Source organism: Pistacia vera, unplaced genomic scaffold (assembly GCF_008641045.1).
Source record: "Pistacia vera cultivar Batoury unplaced genomic scaffold, PisVer_v2 Contig461, whole genome shotgun sequence".
Classification (NCBI taxonomy): Eukaryota; Viridiplantae; Streptophyta; class Magnoliopsida; order Sapindales; family Anacardiaceae; genus Pistacia; species Pistacia vera.
This window is the reverse complement of record NW_022196292.1, coordinates 723,986-744,712: the sequence shown is the minus strand read 5'-3', so window position 1 is coordinate 744,712 and position 20,727 is coordinate 723,986. Positions and strand designations below refer to the sequence as shown.

Sequence of the window (20,727 nt, the reverse complement as noted above, 5' to 3'; positions counted from 1 at the left end):
ATTTCAGCACATGCAGGCCCTAATATTTTCGTTTTTGTGCAGAGATGGTTTTTCTAGGGTTTTGAGGCTGTGCATGCAAGGAACTTATTAGCTGAGGTGAAAAGTCGGGTCTGATTCATTTCATTTACGATCTAGCTCAGTTCAGCTTGTTTGCTTCTGTTGAGCTGGTTTTGATGTGGTTTAATTGTTGGAGATTTTTTGTTTTAATGTTGATTTAGTATTATCAAGGGAAGTTGTGAAGTGGGTTCTCTTTGGATTGGTTGATTGCTTGGTTATTGTGGGTTCTTTGACAATGATGTCAATTTTTATAAGTGGTTTTCTGGTATGAGATTTTGGCTTTGAGTAACATGCATTGATTTATAGCTTCTATTGTTGAAGAAAAAAAAATTTTCTATTGAAATGCAAAAACCTACTTCATGATATGTGTGTAGGCTCTCAAAAAGGTGGATGATTGACGGAAATAAATAATGTTATGAAGTGTTGATGTGCGTCGATTGAAACTTAAAAGCCATGATATTTTGTTGGAGTATGTGTGTGACATAAAGTGTACAATGCTCTAGAGTCTTTGTGTTTCTTAACTAACTGCTCGACTGGTCAGGCCTTGTTTTAGTTCATTTGATTGGGGCTTTTCGATGTTCGCCCGAAGGCGATTCCTAGTAATTTAGTTCACTGTTGGTGTGCTTTGATTCTTGTGGTCTTTTTTGTATGTTAGAGTTTAATTCACCATTTCTTTTTTCTTTACCGTTATTGGGTTTATTTTTTTATGGATGCTGTGAGAATTATTTGAAAAGAAATGTTGTAACAATAATGGAAGAAGGATTTTCCCAAGAGTAGCTTGAGGCGTCCCTCTGCATAAAATTATATTTTAAGCAGGAAATTATTCTCTTTTCATTTTAAATGGAGCACATTACAATCAAAGACTGGAGTGTGCCTAAATAAACTGATGCTTAGTCATAGCCACTTTAATCCCTTTGATATGTTGACTTATACATGTCAGTCATTATCATTATCTTTCTCTGTTCTCAGTAGGTGGATAGTAGAAACAATGATTATCACCAAGCAGTATCGTTGCATACACTCAGCAAGCTGTCAATGCACGAAAGGACATCTTAGTGAAGATGTGATTTTCCTAGTATTTCAACAATTGAACTGGAACCCCAAGCTTATTGCCACTCTGTCCTGTGTATGCAAATGGTTTAACGATCTTGCCAAGCGAGTGCTATGGAAGGAGTTTTGCCGAACAAGGGCTCCAAAGATGATGCTTGATCTGCAATCTAGTGGGAGTCATAGTGTTGATGGAAATTGGAGGGCACTCGGGAAGCTTCTTATTTATTGTTCAGGATGTAGCAAGGGTGGCTTGTTCAATAGCATTCAGATCCCTGGCCACTTTGTTTACAGGACCAGGTTCTCTCGGACATCAGGAAAGAGTTTTCTTTTGCCACAATGCAGAACAGATATCTTGTATGTATCTGATCCATGCGAGCATCTAGACCAAGGGGAGGAAGGGGATGTAGGATTTTTCCGTGGAGTTTTTAAGTCATTCTCAATGTCAAAGGTTAGGAAAATGCTGATTGAAAGGAGGGCCCAGCTTCATCCAACAGAAGTATGCCCTTATTGCAAGGCAAAGTTGTGGAGCATGCTGCAAGCCAAAATGATTCCACAGAGTGCCACCTGCAGATTGGGTGCTTACGAGGATTGCATCGAGTATTATGTGTGCCTCAATGGCCATATGCTTGGGATTTGCACCCTCTTACCTTTGTCTGATTCAGAGGAGGCATCTGAGCGGGAGTAGTAGTTGGAATAGATCCCAGGTACTTACTTGCAGCAACCATCTCATGCATATCTTGTCAGTGAGGAATTGGGATGCTTAAAAAAATCGTACTCATCACTATGCAGGTTTTAAAAGATCTTTCTTTCCTTGTTTGATAAATACCTAAGACTCTCATGCCTTTTTTGACTTAATCATCTTCTGCATAAAGTGGAAAATTATAATTGTGAGGTAGTTTGTTTGTTTTCTTACCTGCTAAAATTTGTAGCACCACCCTGACAAGATTATTTTTTTATTGGCATTTTGCTTAGTGTTGCAGGCAAGGATTTAGTGTCTGCTAATGGATTCTTACAAGAATTTTAGAAAGTGAGACATCCGATAAGATGGTCAGCCAACCTCATTTTCTACAAGCTTGAATCAAATGATCAGTCTGGTCTCGACTCCTGGGTCAAGTGCTCTCGAGTCTTGCTTGCTCCAACGAAATGTTTCCTTGTGACGGGTTAGAATTATTGCTAACCGTTACTTTTCAAAACATCCATTACTCAACAGGTTATGTCTTGTAATACCCTGTGTTTATGTATGGTCATTTTTGTGGATGACAGTTTGGCCCTGCAATAATTCATATAGATTTCCTGTTAATGATAAATCAGTTGCCTTGTTGATATCCTCTGCAAAAATTTCTTTTTAAGTAGGTGTGAATTTCTTTTGCAACCCAAGCTCCAAGTTGCCATGACGATAAGTCTGCGGATTCAAGTGTCACTTTCTGTTTTATATCTTATTTAATTTTTGTCGCCACGTTCAAATTGCTTGACAAAATACAGAGACGTATTAATGAGGGTTTGAACATCGACCTTTTCTGATAGTTTTGAGCCCACTCCATTATATTATGTTATCCTTGCCACCAAGACCTTGCTATATTTATGTTGAAATGTCATTGGGCACTGCCCATCTCCAGTCTATTTGGACATGCTCATAATTGATCACGTGCCACTAAGTAAGAGTTTAGTCATTCATATTTCTGCCATCTCATTCCAGCAAAATAAATGTGCACGGAGTGGCTGAGCAGGTCCTCCCATTTTGTTTCCTGTTGTTTCAGCCAGTTCATTACCGTTCTCTTTAGAGTTTTCCTTATAGTTTTCTTTATAAAGAATGAATTTACAACTAATCAATCATGAGACAAGCGAATATCATGTCTTAATGTGACATTTGATGATGATATATGAAATATTTTTGGGTTAAAAATGTATTAAAGGTTTAGACATGGTCTTGTTCTGGGAATTGCAACACCTGTGATGGAATAAGTTTTTGAAACAATAGGTCAAGATTCAAATCTCCTTTGTCGGTTGATATTCGAACATGTAAAGTTTAGTAGTGAGCCCAATTCAGATTTTGGTGAATGAATAAGAAAAGGATTTGTGGGCATATAAGAAAAGAAAAACAAAAAGTCTCTTAAAGCATGTTCTCCTGAGATTTAAATCTTAAGGGTGATTTGGCATATGCTCTCTAGGTGTAGTGCCTATGCCGAAATATAGGATTAAAAAAGTCTATATATTTGAAGCACAAAAGGATACCCTTAAAAAGAGCCTAAACCTATAGTTCACCTGTACTCCTCAAAACTCCAAGACTTATTTCCAAATGAATCTTTTGACAGGGGGTCATTATGCCACTCCGCAAAATCTTGGTAATTTAGTAGATATGGTGGTAAGGGGACTTAAAGAGAAATCAATTACAGAGAATTAAAGAAGAAAAGGCACACAGGGTTGAACCATAAACTGCATCAAAAGTGTTATGCCTAAAAAATTAGAGCTGATGTAGACTTACGTTAGTGAGAACCAATCATAATTCAGGAAGGTATTGTGCCATCCAGGCGTTGCCATGTTGCCCAAAGACAGAAGGAGTAAGACTGTCATCAACTTGGCAAGTAAAGGCTTGACGAGTGAGTGGCTAGGAGTCACCCACTTGCCCAAGTCCTACGCGATTTAAGGATATCTTCCATGCAACTGACCAATGAGAAGCAGGGTAGAAAGTGTACGACACCTACCCGTTGGCAGACTCATAATCATTACCTAAAAACCTCTTACTATAAATAGTTCAGGATTCTAGTTCTGATAACAAAAGCACTCTCTCTCCCTCTCTGTACTTCTGTTCTCTTAGATCGCTGCATGCGACCTGATTGTACTCTTTCATAAATAAAAAGGCGGTGGATGTAGGATTCGCTTTGAGCATCCGAATCACTTTAAAAATCGTCTTCCTTTTATTTGTTTCATTTTCCAACTCACGTGTAATTTCTAAGTCCGCTTAGCACTTTGCATGTGCAAATAGTTGGTGTCACAATCCAGCATTAATAGTTTGGCGCTAGAAGGATGGCCTGATTTAGTATCCGCTCTTCATCATGAATTTCTGATCAATCAAGTCTATTTGCTAGCAAATGGCTCGTGGTTTCGAAACCGAGCGAGCTAGCCCCAGCAACAAGGAGGTCCCCCGGGTACAGGATGACACTTCTCTCGAAGTGCCCCCGATTTACCATACTACCGCAGCGGACATTCCTTCGAGCTCACAGCTCGACCCAACTATGACGGATTACCTGGAGAGGTTCAACAATACTCTCCAAACGATTAATCGAAGGTCAAATCGTTTGGATCAAGTTGTACCACCCGAGTCCGACAAGGCGGTGTTACCACCAAAAACATTTGTAGGTCGTGTTAAAGCACAGAAATGGGCGAAGGCCTATGCCGCGCACACTACAGCGCAAAAAGGCAAGGGAAAAGAGGTGGCAGATAGTGGGCTAAAGGCCTCCAAGGGACCAACGAATACCGGTTGCATCATGAACCGTCCCACGCCACATCGCATGGGCAGTTGGGCACCCCCACATGAGTACAAGACAGGGAAACCCCCACCAACCACAGGTCGGTTTTGACAACCGCGGAGGTCGGGCTAACTCCCCTAACCTTTCATTGCCTTCACATGGCTTTAGTCAGTGTGTGTTGAGATATACCGGAGCCTCCGACCGAGGCAAGGAAGAGTCTGATCTGCGGTCTTTCCTCAACCATAATCGTGAGGATCAAACCCACGTTGTGGAAAGTGATCTCCAGGTAGCTGCGCTGCCTCAGATTGAGGAGTTACAACCAGCATTGGATCAGCTTAGACCTTAGCAAAATGAGCACGGGTAGGTCGCTGAGGTGTCCCCCTTTTCTCCCACAGTGTTAGTTGCTCCTCTTCTGTCGAGGTTTATAATGCTCGATATGCGAGCATTCGATGGGAATTCTGATTTATAGGATCACTTCTATGAGTTTAACGACCTCATGGAGCTTCACCAAGTTTCCAACTTGGCCAAATGTTGTTGTTTAGCAGTGACCCTGACTGCCCATGCCAAGCACTGGTTTATATTGCTTTCGTCAAGATCTATTAACTCGTGGCCGCAAATGAACTCATTATTCTTGAGACACTTCCAGGTGAACAGGAAGTTCTCAATGCCGTTGAGCTATCTGAGCAACATACAGTAGGAAAAGAATGAATCCTTCTAGTCTTACATTGACATGTTCCATAGGGAGCTGCACAAGGTGGCTAACACACCTAAAGAATATGTTCGAACTCTCATTATTGCGGGAGTCTACCCGCAGACTAACTTGTGGAAGAAGCTGCAATCTATGGACAACATTTTCCTCGCCCGCTTCTACGACCTTATGGAGAAGTATCTCCAAATAGAGAATTTTGTGACTGCTCTTAATCGCCACGACCCCAGTCCTTCGCCAATGCTCCCAACCAGGGGGAAGGTATTAGAAGAGTTGATTGCAGGTGGGCTAATGACGATCAGCGGAAAGAAAAGAAGCAGCGGTTTAAGCCCAAGAAATCCTATGCCCAGGTTCCTTGTCGCGATCACGACAAGAATCAATATACTCATCTGAACGCGTTAGTATCGACTATTTTGGACAAGTCAACGCCCATGAACAATCCCCCTTTAGCAAGAAACAACAAGAAATATTGTCGTTATCATTGGGATAATGGGCACCACACCGATGAGTGTCGGACTCTCAAGCAAGCAATTGAAGACTTTATCAAGTAGGAGCATTTCAATGAGCATGTTGATAGTCTGACTCCCGTTTAGGAGAAAGATCAAGAGGAATAGGGGAAGAAACATCATGGTCGTAAGGGTCTTTACTTCGTGGGTATCATCTTTGAAGGACCGCACCTCGTGGGGAATTCTCGAGGCGCCCAGGAAAGGTACGCTCGGGAAGCTCGCCATGACCTCGTGAGTGTGATGAGCATGGCGTCGTAACTTGCTAAGGATCGTAGAGAATAAGAGATTACCTTTTTAGAGAAAAACGCGGTGCGACTACATCATCCCCATGAGGATGCACTCGTCATTGCGCTTGAAATAGGTCAATGTGAAGTCCACAAGATGTTGGTGGACAATGGCGGTGTTGTGAACATTCTATTTCAGCGAGCTTTTGAGGAGATGCAATTGGACTAGGCAGATCTGAAGCCTACCTCTATCCCTCTCTATGGTTTTACTAGGGATCATCTGATTCCTAAGGGAACAATCGCATTTCCTGTCACTTTGGGTGAGACCAACGAAGTGACCAAGATGATTGAGTTCTTAGCAGTAAACTGCCTGTCCGCTTTTAATGGCATTTTGGGATGACCTCTACTATGAAGTTTCAAGGCTTTCACCTCCATTTATCATTTGAAGATGAAGTTTTACACTCCGATAGGTTGTGGGGAAATGAAAGGGTCTTAGAGCGAATCTCGCGACTACTATAAGGGCAGTGCATATGACATGCAAAGGGAAAGAGATGCCGGTAGGTATTCTCAGCAAACAATGATGATCAGTAGGATCGAGCCACAGTCGGGTCCAATGGAAGATTGCATAGATCCTCGTGTTCAAGAGTATTCCCACAGTGGGCTGGTTGAGTCTCTGTTAGAGATATCTGTCGACCAGAATGAGTCGATGCGAGTATTGAGAATCGGGAGTAATCTCAGCCCGCAACTTATTGCATATTTAATGAGCCTCCTCCTATAGAATATCGATGTTTTTGCATGGACTCATGCTTATATGGTCAGGATCAACTCGAATATAATATGTCATGCACTTAACATCAACAACGCAATCAAGCCAATTTGCCAGAAGAGAAGAGCAATGGACCTAGAGCGCTATGTTACCCTTAAAGTTGAGGTGGATAAGCTCTTCTCAAACAGGTTCATTCGGGAAGCTCATTACTTGAGTTAGGTCACCAATTTGGTTTTGGTGAAGAAACCCAACGGAAAGTGGCAAACTTGCGTTGATTTCTCTTACCTCAACAAATTCTGTCTGAAGGACAGTTTCCCTTTACCCAGGATCTATCAGCTTGTCGACGCCACCTCTGGGCACGAGCTGTTAAGCTTCATGGACGCCTACTTAGGGTATAGTTAGATCCCGATGTATGAGCCTTACGAGAAGCATACCTTGTTCATCACAGATCAGGGACTATACTATTATAAGGTCATGCCTTCGATCTGAAGAACCCTAGGGCAACCTACCAGCTTTTGGTTAACCGTATGCTTTCCGAGCAGATCAAAAAATCAATGGAAGTCTATGTCGATGACATGCTGGTTAAGTCGCATATCGCTTTAGATCACATAGCACATCTCGCTGAGATGTTCGACGTACTCCGAAGGTATAGAATAAAGCTTAATCCTCTCAAGTGTTCGTTCGGAGTATCCTCTGGAAAATTCCTAGGGTATATGGTTAACCACCGGGAGATTGAAATCAACCCCGAAAAGATCCCAGCTTTCCTAGATATGACAAGTCCCACAAATCGAAAGCAAGTTCAAAGCTTAAATAGGAAGATAGCGGCTCTTAGTCGCTTCATATCGAGAGCAACAGATTGTTGCTTGCCATTCTTTAATATACTCAAGGCCAACAAGAAGTTTGAATGGACTCCAGAATGTGAGTGGGCCTTCCAAAGCATAAAGGAACATCTCGAAAAGTCGCCTCTTCTATCCAAGCCTTTTCCCAATGAGATCTTAATTATCTACATGTCCGTCTCCCAGTATGCGGTCAGCATAACTCTCATTCGGGAAGAATGCAGAGTTTAGTGGCCAGTGCATTATACGAGCAAGCGGTTTCTAGATGTCGAGACATGGCAGAGATGGAACGATTAGCCTATGCCTTAGTGATCACTTCCAGGAAGCTGCGACCTTACTTCCAGGAAGCTGCGACCTTACTTCCATGCCCATACCATCTATGTTCTGACCAACTACCCACTTAGACAAATTCTTCAGAAGTCAGAGGCTTCGGGTAAGTTGCTTAAATAGGCTATGAAATTAAGCCAATTCGATCTGCATTATAGACCGAAGACAGTTGTCAAAGGGCAGGTTGTTGCTGATTTTATTTTGGAGTTCACTTATCAGCCAAATTGAGAACCCAAACAGACAGCCAACCAAGTTTTCCTGGAAACTGTTAAGAACTTATCGACTTTGAGCCTCTATGTTGATGGGTTTTCAAACAGAAGATGAGTCGGAGCTGGTCTTCTACTTCTTAGTCTGGAAAGGACTCAGATTCATGGAATCCTTAGGTTCAAATTCAAAGCTACGAATAATGAGATCGAATATGAAACGCTACTTGCTGGTCTGTGACTAGAAAGAGAAACGGAGTCGGAAATAATCGACATCTATAGCGACTCTCAGCTGGTTGTTAATTAGATCCTGGAAAAATATCAAGCCAAATAAGAGAATATGATCAGCTATCTGAGGAAAGCTAAGCCACACTAGAGCCTTTTAAGCATTATATGATCAGTCAAATTCTGAGAGACAGTAACTCTATCGCGGATGCTTTGGCAAAAATAGTCTCCTCGTCGGACTTCGATGTCCCGAACAACATTCTAGTTCGGTATATCGAGGTTCCCAACATCAGCTCACCTGAGCAAGCCATAGATACGACCGAATCTACTTCCTGGATGAGTTCAATTATTCAATATCTCCGGGATGAGACTCTGCCCAACGATAAATCTGAGGCAAGAATCCTACGAACTAAAGCTGTTAGTTACACACTTATCGGGAATCAGCTGTACAAGCGAAGGTTTAACACTCCTCTCCTCCGATGTGTAATCGATGATGAAGTAGACTACATCATGAGGGAGATACATGAAGGGATCTGCGTAATCACATTGCTACACGATCTCCCGCCAATAAGATTACTCGTTAGGGATATTATTGGCCCTTACTTCACGAGGACGACTTCAACTTTATGAAGAAGTGTGACAAGTGTCAGAGGTTCACGAATGTTTCGCGAGCTGTAACGCCCCACTTGAGGTACGTAGTTGTTGTTTCTTCTTTCGCTCTTATTTGAGTTGGTTTTGGTAATATTGTTTGGTTGAGTGTTGTGTTGAATGTTTGCCCTGAAATTGGTTGAAAATAGAAGAAGTTTAGTGTACCAAGCTTCGCCGGGGTGAAGAAGAATCTTCGCCGCGGCGAAGATGTGTTGAAATCACGGGGAAACTCTCTGGACAGTTTCGCCGCGGCGACAGAAGTTTCTTCNAGGGCCAACAAGAAGTTCAAATGGACTCTGGAGTGTGATTTAGCCTTCCAAAGCATAAAGGAACATCTAGGAAAGCTACCTCTTCTATCCAAGCCTCTTCCCAAGGAGATCTTATTTATCTACCTGTTTGTCTTCCTGTATGCGATCAGTGCAGCTCTCATTTGGGAAGAGGGCAAAGTCCAGTGGCTGGTGTATTATACAAGCAAGCGAATTCTGGATGCCGAGACATAGTATCCAAAAATGGAACAATTAGCCTACTCCTTGCTAATCACTTCTAGAAAGTTGTGCCTTATTTCCATGTCCATACCATCCATCTTCTAACCAACTACCCACTTAGACAAGTTCTTCAGAAGCCGGAAGCTTCGAGTAAGTTGCTTAAATTGGCTATGGAATTAAGCCAATTCAATCTGCATTACAGATCGAAGACAACAATCAAAGAGCAAGCTGTTACTGATTTTTTTTTTTTTTTTTTTTTTGCAATTCTCTTATCAGCTAGATCGAGAACTTGAACAGACAGCCAACGAAATTGCCAAGGAAACTGTTTGGAACTTATCGACTTAGAGCCTCTATGTTGATGGGTCTTCGAAAATAAGAAGAGTCAAAGCTAGTCTTATATTCCTTAGTCCCAAAGGGATTCGAATTCATGGGATCCTCAGGTTTTGATTCAAAACTACGAATAATAAGGCCGAATATGAAGCGCTACTTGCTGGTCTACAACTAGTAAGAGAAATGGGGTCGAAAATAATCAATATCTATAGCAACTCCCAACTGGTTGTTAATTAGATCCTAGGAGAATATCAAGCCAAAGAAGAGAATATGATCAGCTATATAAGGAAAGCTAAGGCTGCACTTGAGCCTTTCAAGCATTATATGATCAGTCAAATTCCGAGAGACAGTAACTCTGTCACAGATGCTTTGGTAAAAATAGCTTTCTCGCTGAACTTCGATGTCACGGATAACATTCCAATTTAGTACATTGAGGTTCCCAACATCAGCTTGCCTGAGCAAGCCATAGCTATGACCAAATCTACTTCCTGGATGACTCTAATTATTCAGTATCTCCAGGATAAGACTCTACCCAGCGATAAAACTAAGGCAAGAATCCTATGAACTAAAGCTGCTTGTTACACACTAATCGAGAATCAGTTGTACAAGCGAGGGTTTAACACTCATCTCCTCTGATGTGTAACCGATGATGAAGTAGACTACATCATGAGGGAGATACATGAAGGGATATGCGGTAATCACACTACTGCATGATCTCTCGCCAATAAGATTATCCATCAGGGATATTATTGGCCCCTACTTCATGAGGACGCCTTCAACTTTGTGAAGAAGTGTGACAAGTGCCAAAGGTTCGAGAATGTACCGCGAGCTCCTTCCCACCAGCTAACAAAAATGATCAATCCTTGGCCATTTTCTATGTGGGGGAATTGATATAATTAGGCCCATATCGACCGATAAAGGGGGCATCAAGTATGCAGTGGTCGTAGTGGATTATTTCACTAAGTAGGTCGAAATTGAGGCTTTGACCGTGATCACTACCAAAAAGCTCAAAACTTTGTCTTCAAGAATATAGTGACAGCTACAGGATTCCTCATACACTCATCTATGATAATGGAAACAATTCAACAATGAGGAATTCAAGTAGTTTTGCGATGAGTTGGGGATTCATAAAAATTTTGCCTCAGTAGCAAGGCCACAAGCCAATGGTTAACTTGAAGCTGTCAACAAGACTATTAAGCACACATTGAAGGCCAAGCTTGGCGCGGCCAAGGGTAATTGGGCCGATGACCTCCCAGAAGTCCTATGGGCATATAGGATAACCTCTAAGAACCTCTACTGCAAAAACACCCTTCTTGCTAACGTATGGCCGCAAGGCGATGATTCTAATAGAAGTAAGAACTGGTTCACTTTGGAAGGAGTCTTTCAATGAAGCAGATAATAAAGCACTCTTGCGTGTAAGTCTGGACTTGGTTGAAGAACACTGCGGCAAAGCTCGGTTAAGGATAGCTTCCTACCAGCAGTGGGCAAAAAGATTCTTTGACTTTGGTGACCTGGTTCTGAAAGAAGTCTTTCTTGGCAAAGGGAACCGAGTGTGGGGGTATTAGGACCCAATTGGGAAAGTCCGTACCACATCACAAAGGTAATACGACCTGAGTCATATCACTTTAAAAGGCTCAACGGTTCCGAAGTGCCATGAGCTTTGAATGCTGAGCATCTTCGCCCCTTATTATCAGTAAGTTTGAACTCGCTTACAGCTTTGATTATTTCTTTGAACTTGTAAAATTTTCCTTCTTGTAAATATTATGAATAAGATTGTTCTACTTCTTCTCAAAGAAAAACTTGTGTCGTGATCTCAGGTCTTTTGTTAATAATCTTGTTCTTTATAACATTTTGTAAGTTCAATGGTCAAATAAGTCATATTTGTTTTGTGAAGTGCTTGAGTTATAAAAGTGCTATCACAAGTGACGAATAGTTTCTTTTATATATTGAAAAAGTATGTACAAGAAAACGACAAGGAGTTACCACTGCCAATTTTAAAATAGACATAAATTATGAGGGCTAAAATAAATTTTATAAAATATAAAAAAAAAAAAGAAAGTTTGCAGCAGCCAACGGTTATATATATATTTTTTTTTAAACCGTTGGCTGGCAACGGTCACATGCCAGCCAACGATTATAATTCCCCCCCCCCCCAATCAATTTCTTCCATTCAATTTATATTTATATGTATAATTTATTCATATTATTTATTTATATTATTCATTTTTTTCTATTTTTTAATATCATCGTAATTTCATATTATTATTTAATTTCTTTTCATTTTAATTATTATTATTTTATCATAAATTTTAATGGCTTCCCCAAATGAGTTTTACATTCCATCCACCAAAGAAATGGAAGGCTTCAATCCATTTTCACCATTTCCTCCAGAGAAGCGCTTGCAATTTCACAATCACATTTGATCGGGACGTGGTGTAGCCAAACACATTCGAGCTGCAAGTCAACGGGCACGACATAGCCCAACACCCCCCCCCCCCTCCCCACTGTCAAAGAGGGTCGTATCCGATTGTATGGCGATACTTCATCAAATCAAAACGGCCAAAGACAAATGGGTAGGGGAAAAATCGTGTGGGATATGTAATTTATATGCCATTATGGCGCTGAGAAGGGAACTTCGACGATGCGACGACACGTGGAGAAGAAGCACCCCAAATAATGCAGTTGCTCGGTGCATCTTCAAGTAGATCATGTAGACAAATTCAAACTCAACTTAATTTTAATCCACAATCCTCAACTCTCTCAACATGGCAATACAATGCACATGTTGCACGAGAGGAAATAGCAAGATATATAGTTGCTACGGACTCTCCATTTGTTTATCTGAAAATCTTTTTTTTTATTGTATGGTTAAAACTGCATTTTGTCCAGCATTACCCCTGTTAGTAGAACTACAAGTAGAAGAGATATACTAAGAGTTTATAACAAAATAATAATAAACTTAAAAACGAATTTCAAAATTTTAGAAATATACTATTACAATTACATTAGACATATGGGCTTGTAGATCAAAAATCAATTTTTTAACTGTCACAGTACATTTCTTAGATTATAATTAGGGTTTACAACAAAAATTGATAGGTTTTAAACCATTATATAAAAACATGGTGCTGAAACTATTTATTTTACAATTTTGAAGTTTTGCAAGAATATTTATTAACTGATAGAGTTGTAACGCTAACGCTTGATAATGCAGCTACTAACACCGCGACAATCTCTTTATTTGAAAAGAGTGGATCCGCGTGATGAAGACAAATTTTTTCACGGAGATGTGTTTTCCACTTCATCAATTTAATTGTTAAAGCAGATTTAGATGATATACATTCGAAAATGGAGAGGGTGCGCAGAGCTATCAGATTTATTGTCGGTGGTAGCAATAAAAGATGGCAAGTATGTCAAATATGTAAGCAAGAGGACCCACGGTTCTACCTTTGAAGTTATGTACAGACATGCCTATCTGTTAGAACTCTACCTACTTGTTGTTGAAAAAACTTTGCCAACCCGCGAAACAAATTACAGATTTCGTCAACCAGAGAACCATCCAGAGGAAGTTGTTAGCTATGATATTGGGCAGTTGTGAACTTTTATTCATTTCTTCAAATTTTATATGATGCTACTAATACTTAAGTGGTATTTATTATCCAACTACCAATTTAGTGTTAGATATTTTACTTCAAATTGCTAAAACTTTTGCTCAATATAGATATAATAACATTTTAAGTGAAATTGTTTTAAATATGGAAGAAAATATAAGAGATATGGTTAGATATTCCATTCTTATATGGATTAGGCCTTGTTCTAGATCTTAGGTTTAAATTACATGTAGTTAACTGTATATTACTGAGATAGACCAGCATTTAGGATATGATTATACGTCTATTTGACTGACTTTAAACCAAAATTGGATAGCTTTTTTTTCTTTATATGAGAACATGTACAATGGAAGTGGAAGTGGAAGTGGAAGTGGAACGTTCAGGAGAGAGGATCCGGACCTTAATGCAGCCCTCCGTCAAGGATCGAGCAAGTAGACGTATGTGGAACGTGGTGGAATATGAAGGAGCAACATGATATGAATATTCTTCAGTTCCGGAACCAACATGAAAGTCGATTCCCTATTGTAGCCCAAATAGAATTTGACATTTTATCTGTGCCGGTTTCTACAATTGCATTCGAGTCAATATTTTCAACGAGTGGTCAAATTGTTGAAGACAGAAGATGTCTTTAACCGATGAGATGATTAAAGTAATAACGTGTTTACGGGATTGGACTCATGCAGAAAGAAGACTACAACAACACCCTGAAGATCCGAACTACTCGAACTTTTAGGAATACAGATTTGAATGATGTAAATATTGTTGACGATAAAAATGAATAATTTAATTAAAAAAATTATTTAATTGTTTATTTGTGAAGCGTGAATTTATGTTAAAAATTAAAATTAACTATTAATTATTTATTGTTTTTTAAAATTAATTAATTTTAGAAACTTACTAATCTACCCTTGAAAAAACTAAAAACCCCCTACAAAATTTCGTTTCGCCCCCAAAATATAAAAAAAAAATGGGGGGGGGGGGGGGAATTGTCCAGGCCCATAGGACCAGTCCTAGGACCGTCCGGTCCTCATTTTGCTCATAGGTCCTAGGCCCATGAGCGACTGGTCCCATTTGGGACCAGTCCCAAAGGACTAGTCCCAAACGGCCTAGGCCCGGCCTACTTGGGACTGGTCCTTGCGCCACCTCGGAACGCCATCCGGCCGTACCTCCGGTAAGATGAGGCCATGATGTTTAGTAGAAACAGAGATAGAATCAGAAACAGTATAAGGAAAGAATTAAGAGTTATACATACGGGGACAGACAGATAGAGGGTTTTACTTACTGAGCATTATTTTGTGCTCACCCCGTTATTTTCCTTTGTGGATGCAGGATCTAGGTGATGATGTAGTCGGAGGGGCGTCGGCAAGCGAAGAGAAATAGCTACACTGTTTCCCCTGTTTTGTCTTTTTAAAATGCATTTTTGTAAACAGTACTCTTTGTGTATAAAAGACATATGAATTATAATGAAAAGAAATTTTTGGGGCCCAATTTTATATTGTTATTATGCATGCATTGTACTAGTTTTCAGCAGATGTTACACGAGCCCCTTCCTACCAGCTAATGACAATGACCAGTCCCTGATCATTCTCTATGTGGGGAATTGATCTCATCGGGCCCATGCCAACAAGTAAAGGGGGCGTCAAGTATGCAGTGATCGTAGTGGATTATTTCACTAAGTGGATCAAAGCTGAGCCTTTGGCTGTGATCACTACCAAAAAGCTCAAAGACTTTGTCTTTAAAAATATAGTGTGCCGCTGTGAGATTCCTCATACACTCATCTCTGATAATGGGAAACAGTTTGACAATGAGGAATTCAAGCAGTTTTGCGACGAACTGGGGATTCATAAAAAGTTTGTCTCAGTAGCAAGACCGTAAGCCAATGGTCAGGTTAAAACAGTTAATAAGACAATTAAGCATACATTGAAGGCCAAGCTTAGCGCAACTAGGGATGTATACGAGCCAAGCCAAGCCGAGTATCTCAGTACTCGAGCTCGACTCGTGACGAACAGTATCAAGCTCGAGCTCAATCGAGCTTCAGTATTCGTGTTCGAGCTCGAGCTTGGTATTGTGAAGGTGTACTCGAGCTCAGTATTAAAATATTGTACTTTCTCTTTCTCCCTTCATTTTCTCTTTCTTCCTTTCACCTATCAGGTTATCACCTCATTTTTTTTTCTCTTTCTTCTTTTCACCTATCACCTCATCTTTTTTTTTTTTTTCTCTCTTTCTCCCTGTCCTCTTCTCTTTTTGCCTTATTCCCTTCTCTTTTCTTACTTCTTCAAATCTTCTCCTTCGTCTTTTTTTCTTTTCTTTCTCCCCATTCTCTTCTCTTTCTTCTTTACTTCTTCCATATTCTCTTCCCTATTCTCACCTCCTTTTCTCTTTCTTCTTCTGCTCCTTCAGATTTTCTCCTTCATTATTTTTCTTTCACATTCTAAGCTTGAATGGAACCGAGGATGAATGAAGGTGAAAGAGAAGATGAATGAAGTTAGATTTTTGAAGCCGAAAGAAAAAATCCCAAATGGGTTTTGAGTTTTTGTTTGAGCTTTGAAATGGGTTTATCGTTTTTGTCTGTGAATGGGTCATTGGTGGTGTTTGTAATTTTGACAACTTAAAAATAAAACTTTTGAAATCTTGCAAATTGGCCCCCAAAGCTCGTTTAAGCTCGCGAGCTCGACGAGCTGAGCTCAACTAGGATCAAACTCGATCGTTACTGTTCACGAGCTGCTCGAGCTCGAGCTCGAGCTCGAGCTCGACTCGACTGGTTTTGAGTCGAACTCAAACTTACGACGAGCCGAGCTCGAGTAGCTCGCAAGCTACTCGACTCCTGTCTCATCCCTAGGCGCAGCCAAGGGCAATTGGGCCGATGACCTCCCAAAAGTCCTAAGGGCATATAGGACAACTCCTAGAATCTCCTAAGGGCATATAGGACAACTCCTAGAATCTCTACTTTAGAAACACCATTCTCGCTAGCGTATGGCTGCGAGGCGATGATCCTAGTGGAAGTAGGAACTGGTTCACTTCATAGGGAATTTTTTAACGAGGCAAACAATGAAGCACTCTTGCGTGCGAGTCTGGACTTGGTTGAAGAACACCGCGACAAAGCTCGGTTAATGATAGCTTCATACCAACAGCGGGCAAAAAGATTTTTCGATTCCAAAGTCAGGAGAAGGGACTTTCAAGTTGGCGACCTAGTTCTAAAAGAAGTCCTTCTCAGTACAAGGGAACCGAGCATGGGGATATTAGGACCCAACTAGGAAGGTCCATACCACATCACAAAGGTAATACGACCTAGGACGTATCACTTTACAAGGTTCAATGGTTCCGAAGTGTCGTGAGCTTGGAATGTTGAACATCTTCGCCTTTATTATTAGTAATTCTTAACTCGCTTACAGCTTTGATTATTTATTTGAATTTGTAAAATTTTCCTTCTTGTAAGTATTATGAATAAGATTGTTCTATTTCTTCTCGAAGAAAAACTTAACTTTTGTCGTGATTAGAGGTGGGCATTTGGGACTGGGCCAAAAAGCCCAACCCCAAAACTCGGTCCTAGGACCGGTCCCAAAACGGGACCAGGCCTAAGGGCCCTCCTCCACCAAATTTTTTTGGATTTTTTCAATGTAGTCCCTTGCCAAATTACATAAAACCCACTGCCAATTTTAAAATAGACATAAATTATGAGGGCTAAAATAAAATTTTATAAAATTTATAAAAAAAAAAAAAAGAAAGTTTGCAGCAGCCAACGGTTATATATATATTTTTTTTTAACCGTTGGCTGGCAACGGTCACATGCCAGCCAACGATTATAATTCCCCCCCCCCCCAAATCAATTTCTCATTCAATTTATATTTATATGTATAATTTATTCATATTATTTATTTATATTATTCAATTTTTTTCTATTTTTTAATATCATCGTAATTTCATATTATTATTTAATTTCTTTTCATTTTAATTATTTATTATTTTATCATAAATTTATAATGGCTTCCCCAAATGAGTTTTACATTCCATCCACCAAAGAAATGGAAGGCTTCAATCCATTTTCACCATTTCCTCCAGAGGAAGCTGCTGCAATTTCACAATCACATTTGATCGGGACGTGGTGTAGCCAAACACATTCGAGCTGCAAGTCAACGGGCACAGACATAGCCCAACACCCCCCCCCCCTCCCCGACTGTCAAAGAGGGTCGTATCCGATGTATGGCGATACTTCATCAAATCAAAACGGCCAAAGACAAATGGGTAGGGGAAAAATCGTGTGGGATATGTAATTTATATGCCATTATTGGCGCTGAGAAGGGAACTTCGACGATGCGACGACACGTGGAGAAGAAGCACCCCCAAATAATGCAGTTGCTCGGTGCATCTTCAAGTAGATCATGTAGACAAATTCAAACTCAACTTAATTTTAATCCACAATCCTCAACTCTCTCAACATGGCAATACAATGCACATGTTGCACGAGAGGAAATAGCAAGATATATAGTTGCTACGGACTCTCCCATTTGTTTATCTGAAAATCTTTTTTTTATTTGTATGGTTAAAACTGCATTTTGTCCAGCATATACCCCTGTTAGTAGAACTACAAGTAGAAGAGATATACTAAGAGTTTATAACAAAATAAATAATAAACTTAAAAACGAATTTCAAAATTTTAGAAATATATCTATTACAATTACATTAGACATATGGGCTTGTAGATCAAAAATCAATTTTTTAACTGTCACAGTACATTTCTTAGATTATAATTAGGGTTTACAACAAAAATTGATAGGTTTTAAACCATTATATGAAAAACATGGTGCTGAAACTATTTATTTTACAATTTTTGAAGTTTTGCAAGAATATTTATTAACTGATAGAGTTGTAACGCTAACGCTTGATAATGCAGCTACTAACACCGCGACAATCTCTTTATTTGAAAAGAGATTGGATCCGCGTGATGAAGACAAATTTTTTCACCGGAGATGTGTTTTCCACTTCATCAATTTAATTGTTAAAGCAGATTTAGATGATATACATTCGAAAATGGAGAGGGTGCGCAGAGCTATCAGATTTATTGTCGGTGGTAGCAATAAAAGATGGCAGGAGTATGTCAAATATTGTAAGCAAGAGGACCCACCGGTTCTACCTTTGAAGTTATGTACAGACATGCCTATCTGTTAGAACTCTACCTACTTGGTGTTGGAAAAAACTTTGCCAACCGCGAAACAAATTACAGATTTCGTCAACCAGAAGAACCATCCAGAGGAAGTTGTTAGCTATGATGATTGGGCAGTTTGTGAACTTTTTATTCATTTCTTCAAATTTTATATGATGCTACTAATACATTAAGTGGTATTTATTATCCAACTACCAATTTAGTGTTAGATATTTTACTTCAAATTGCTAAAACTTTTGCTCAATATAGATATAATAACATTTTAAGTGAAATTGTTTTAAATATGGAAGAAAAATATAAGAGATATTGGTTAGATATTCCATTCTTATATGGATTAGGCCTTGTTCTAGATCTTAGGTTTAAATTACATGTAGTTAACTGTATAATTACTGAGATAGACCAGCATTTAGGATATGATTATACGTCTTATTTGACTGACTTTAAACCAAAATTGGATAGCTTTTTTTTCTTTATATGAGAACATGTACAATGGAAGTGGAAGTGGAAGTGGAAGTGGAACGTTCAGGAGAGAGGATCCGGACCTTAATGCAGCCCTCCGTCAAGGATCGAGCAAGTAGACGTATGTGGAACGTGGTGGAATATGAAGGAGCAACATGATATGAATATTCTTCAGTTCCGGAACCAACATGAAAGTCGATTCCCTATTGTAGCCCAAATAGAATTTGACATTTTATCTGTGCCGGTTTCTACAATTGCATTCGAGTCAATATTTTCAACGAGTGGTCAAATTGTTGAAGACAGAAGATGTTCTTTAACCGATGAGATGATTAAAGTAATAACGTGTTTACGGGATTGGACTCATGCAGAAAGAAGACTACAACAACACCCTGAAGATCCCGAACTACTCGAACTCTTTAGGAATACAGATTTGAATGATGTAAATATTGTTGACGATAAAAATGAATAATTTAATTAAAAAAATTATTTAATTGTTTATTTGTGAAGCGTGAATTTATGTTAAAAATTAAAATTAACTATTAATTAATTTATTGTTTTTTAAAATTAATTAAAATTTTAGAAACTTACTAATCTACCCTTGAAAAAACTAAAAACCCCCTACAAAATTTCGTTTCGCCCCCAAAATATAAAAAAAAAATTGGGGGGGGGGGGGGGAATTGTCCAGGCCCATAGGACCAGTCCTTAGGACCGGTCCGGGTCCTCATTTTGCTCATAGGTCCTAGGCCCATGAGCGACTGGTCCCATTTGGGACCAGTCCCAAAGGACTAGTCCCAAACGGGCCTAGGCCCGGGCCTACTTGGGACTGGTCCTTGCGCCACCTCTAGTCGTGATCTCAAGTCTTTTGTTAATAATTTTGTTCTTTGTAATATTTTACAAGTTCAATGATCAGATAAATCATATTTGTCTTATGAAGTGCTTAAATTATAAAAGTGATATCGTAAGTGACCAAGAATTCCTTTTATATATTAAAAAAGTATGTACAAGAAAATGACAAGGAGTTACAAAAAGCTAAAAAGCTAGGAGAACTACAAGGGCAGAAAAAAGGGGAATCATTGGTCTTCATCTCTAGGCCCCCCGATCCTTTGGACGATCGTCCGCCTGATCTTCGAGAATGCTAGGTTGATCATCTTCTGGAGGAGGTTCCTATTCCTTCTGCTGCTCGGCCTCTTCAGCTTAAAGCATGGAAAAAAGGATGGACTGGTATTCTTCTGGAAGGTCGGAGATGTCCATCTCCGGGTTCTACGGTTGTAAGCTCTAAATGGCCTATATTGCCCAATGAGCAGTCATCCTCTCAAGCTCAAGGTTTTGTTACTTCATCTACTCGGTCAATGAAGCAACTCGCCCTTGAGACAGCTCAAGGTCCGCCTCTATTGCCCTCTTTTGCTTCTCAGAGTTCTCCCACAGTTGAGTCTGACTCTCCTCTGTTGCCTTAGCACGATCGGTGCTCACCTTCAGCTCTTTCTCTCTCTCACTCAACTCCTTGGTGAGTCTTGCCATCGTCCGTTGGAACTTCTTGTTGTCCCCGTCCCTCTTTTCAAGCTTGACCTTCTGAAAGTTCGTAACCCGAAGTGCAGAATCTCTTTGCCAAGTACTAATCCGCCTGGATGCGAGTCGCTTTAGCCTCCGCGTCCATGGCCACGAGGTC

The 20,727-nt window shown here is 39.9% G+C and overlaps 1 protein-coding gene across 3 annotated transcripts; it reads left to right on the top strand.

The window, feature by feature from the left end:
• The first annotated feature begins 747 nt into the window (after window positions 1-747).
• On the top strand, window positions 748-2,742 carry LOC116145341 (EID1-like F-box protein 2). 3 transcript variants are annotated; one of them, XR_004130382.1, is made up of 2 exons: window positions 748-1,896; window positions 2,080-2,742. XR_004130382.1 is itself a non-coding variant. In XM_031430794.1 (2 exons), exon 1 carries the CDS (start codon window positions 944-946, stop codon window positions 1,790-1,792), a length of 849 nt encoding a protein of 282 aa, XP_031286654.1. In that variant the 5' UTR covers window positions 748-943; the 3' UTR covers window positions 1,793-1,811; window positions 2,088-2,740. The 3 variants fall into 3 exon arrangements, 2 of the variants coding, with proteins under 2 accessions (XP_031286654.1, XP_031286653.1); XM_031430794.1 differs by having other exon boundaries at window positions 748-1,811; window positions 2,088-2,740; XM_031430793.1 differs by having other exon boundaries at window positions 750-1,811; window positions 2,080-2,732.
• Window positions 2,743-20,727: the final 17,985 nt, after the last annotated feature.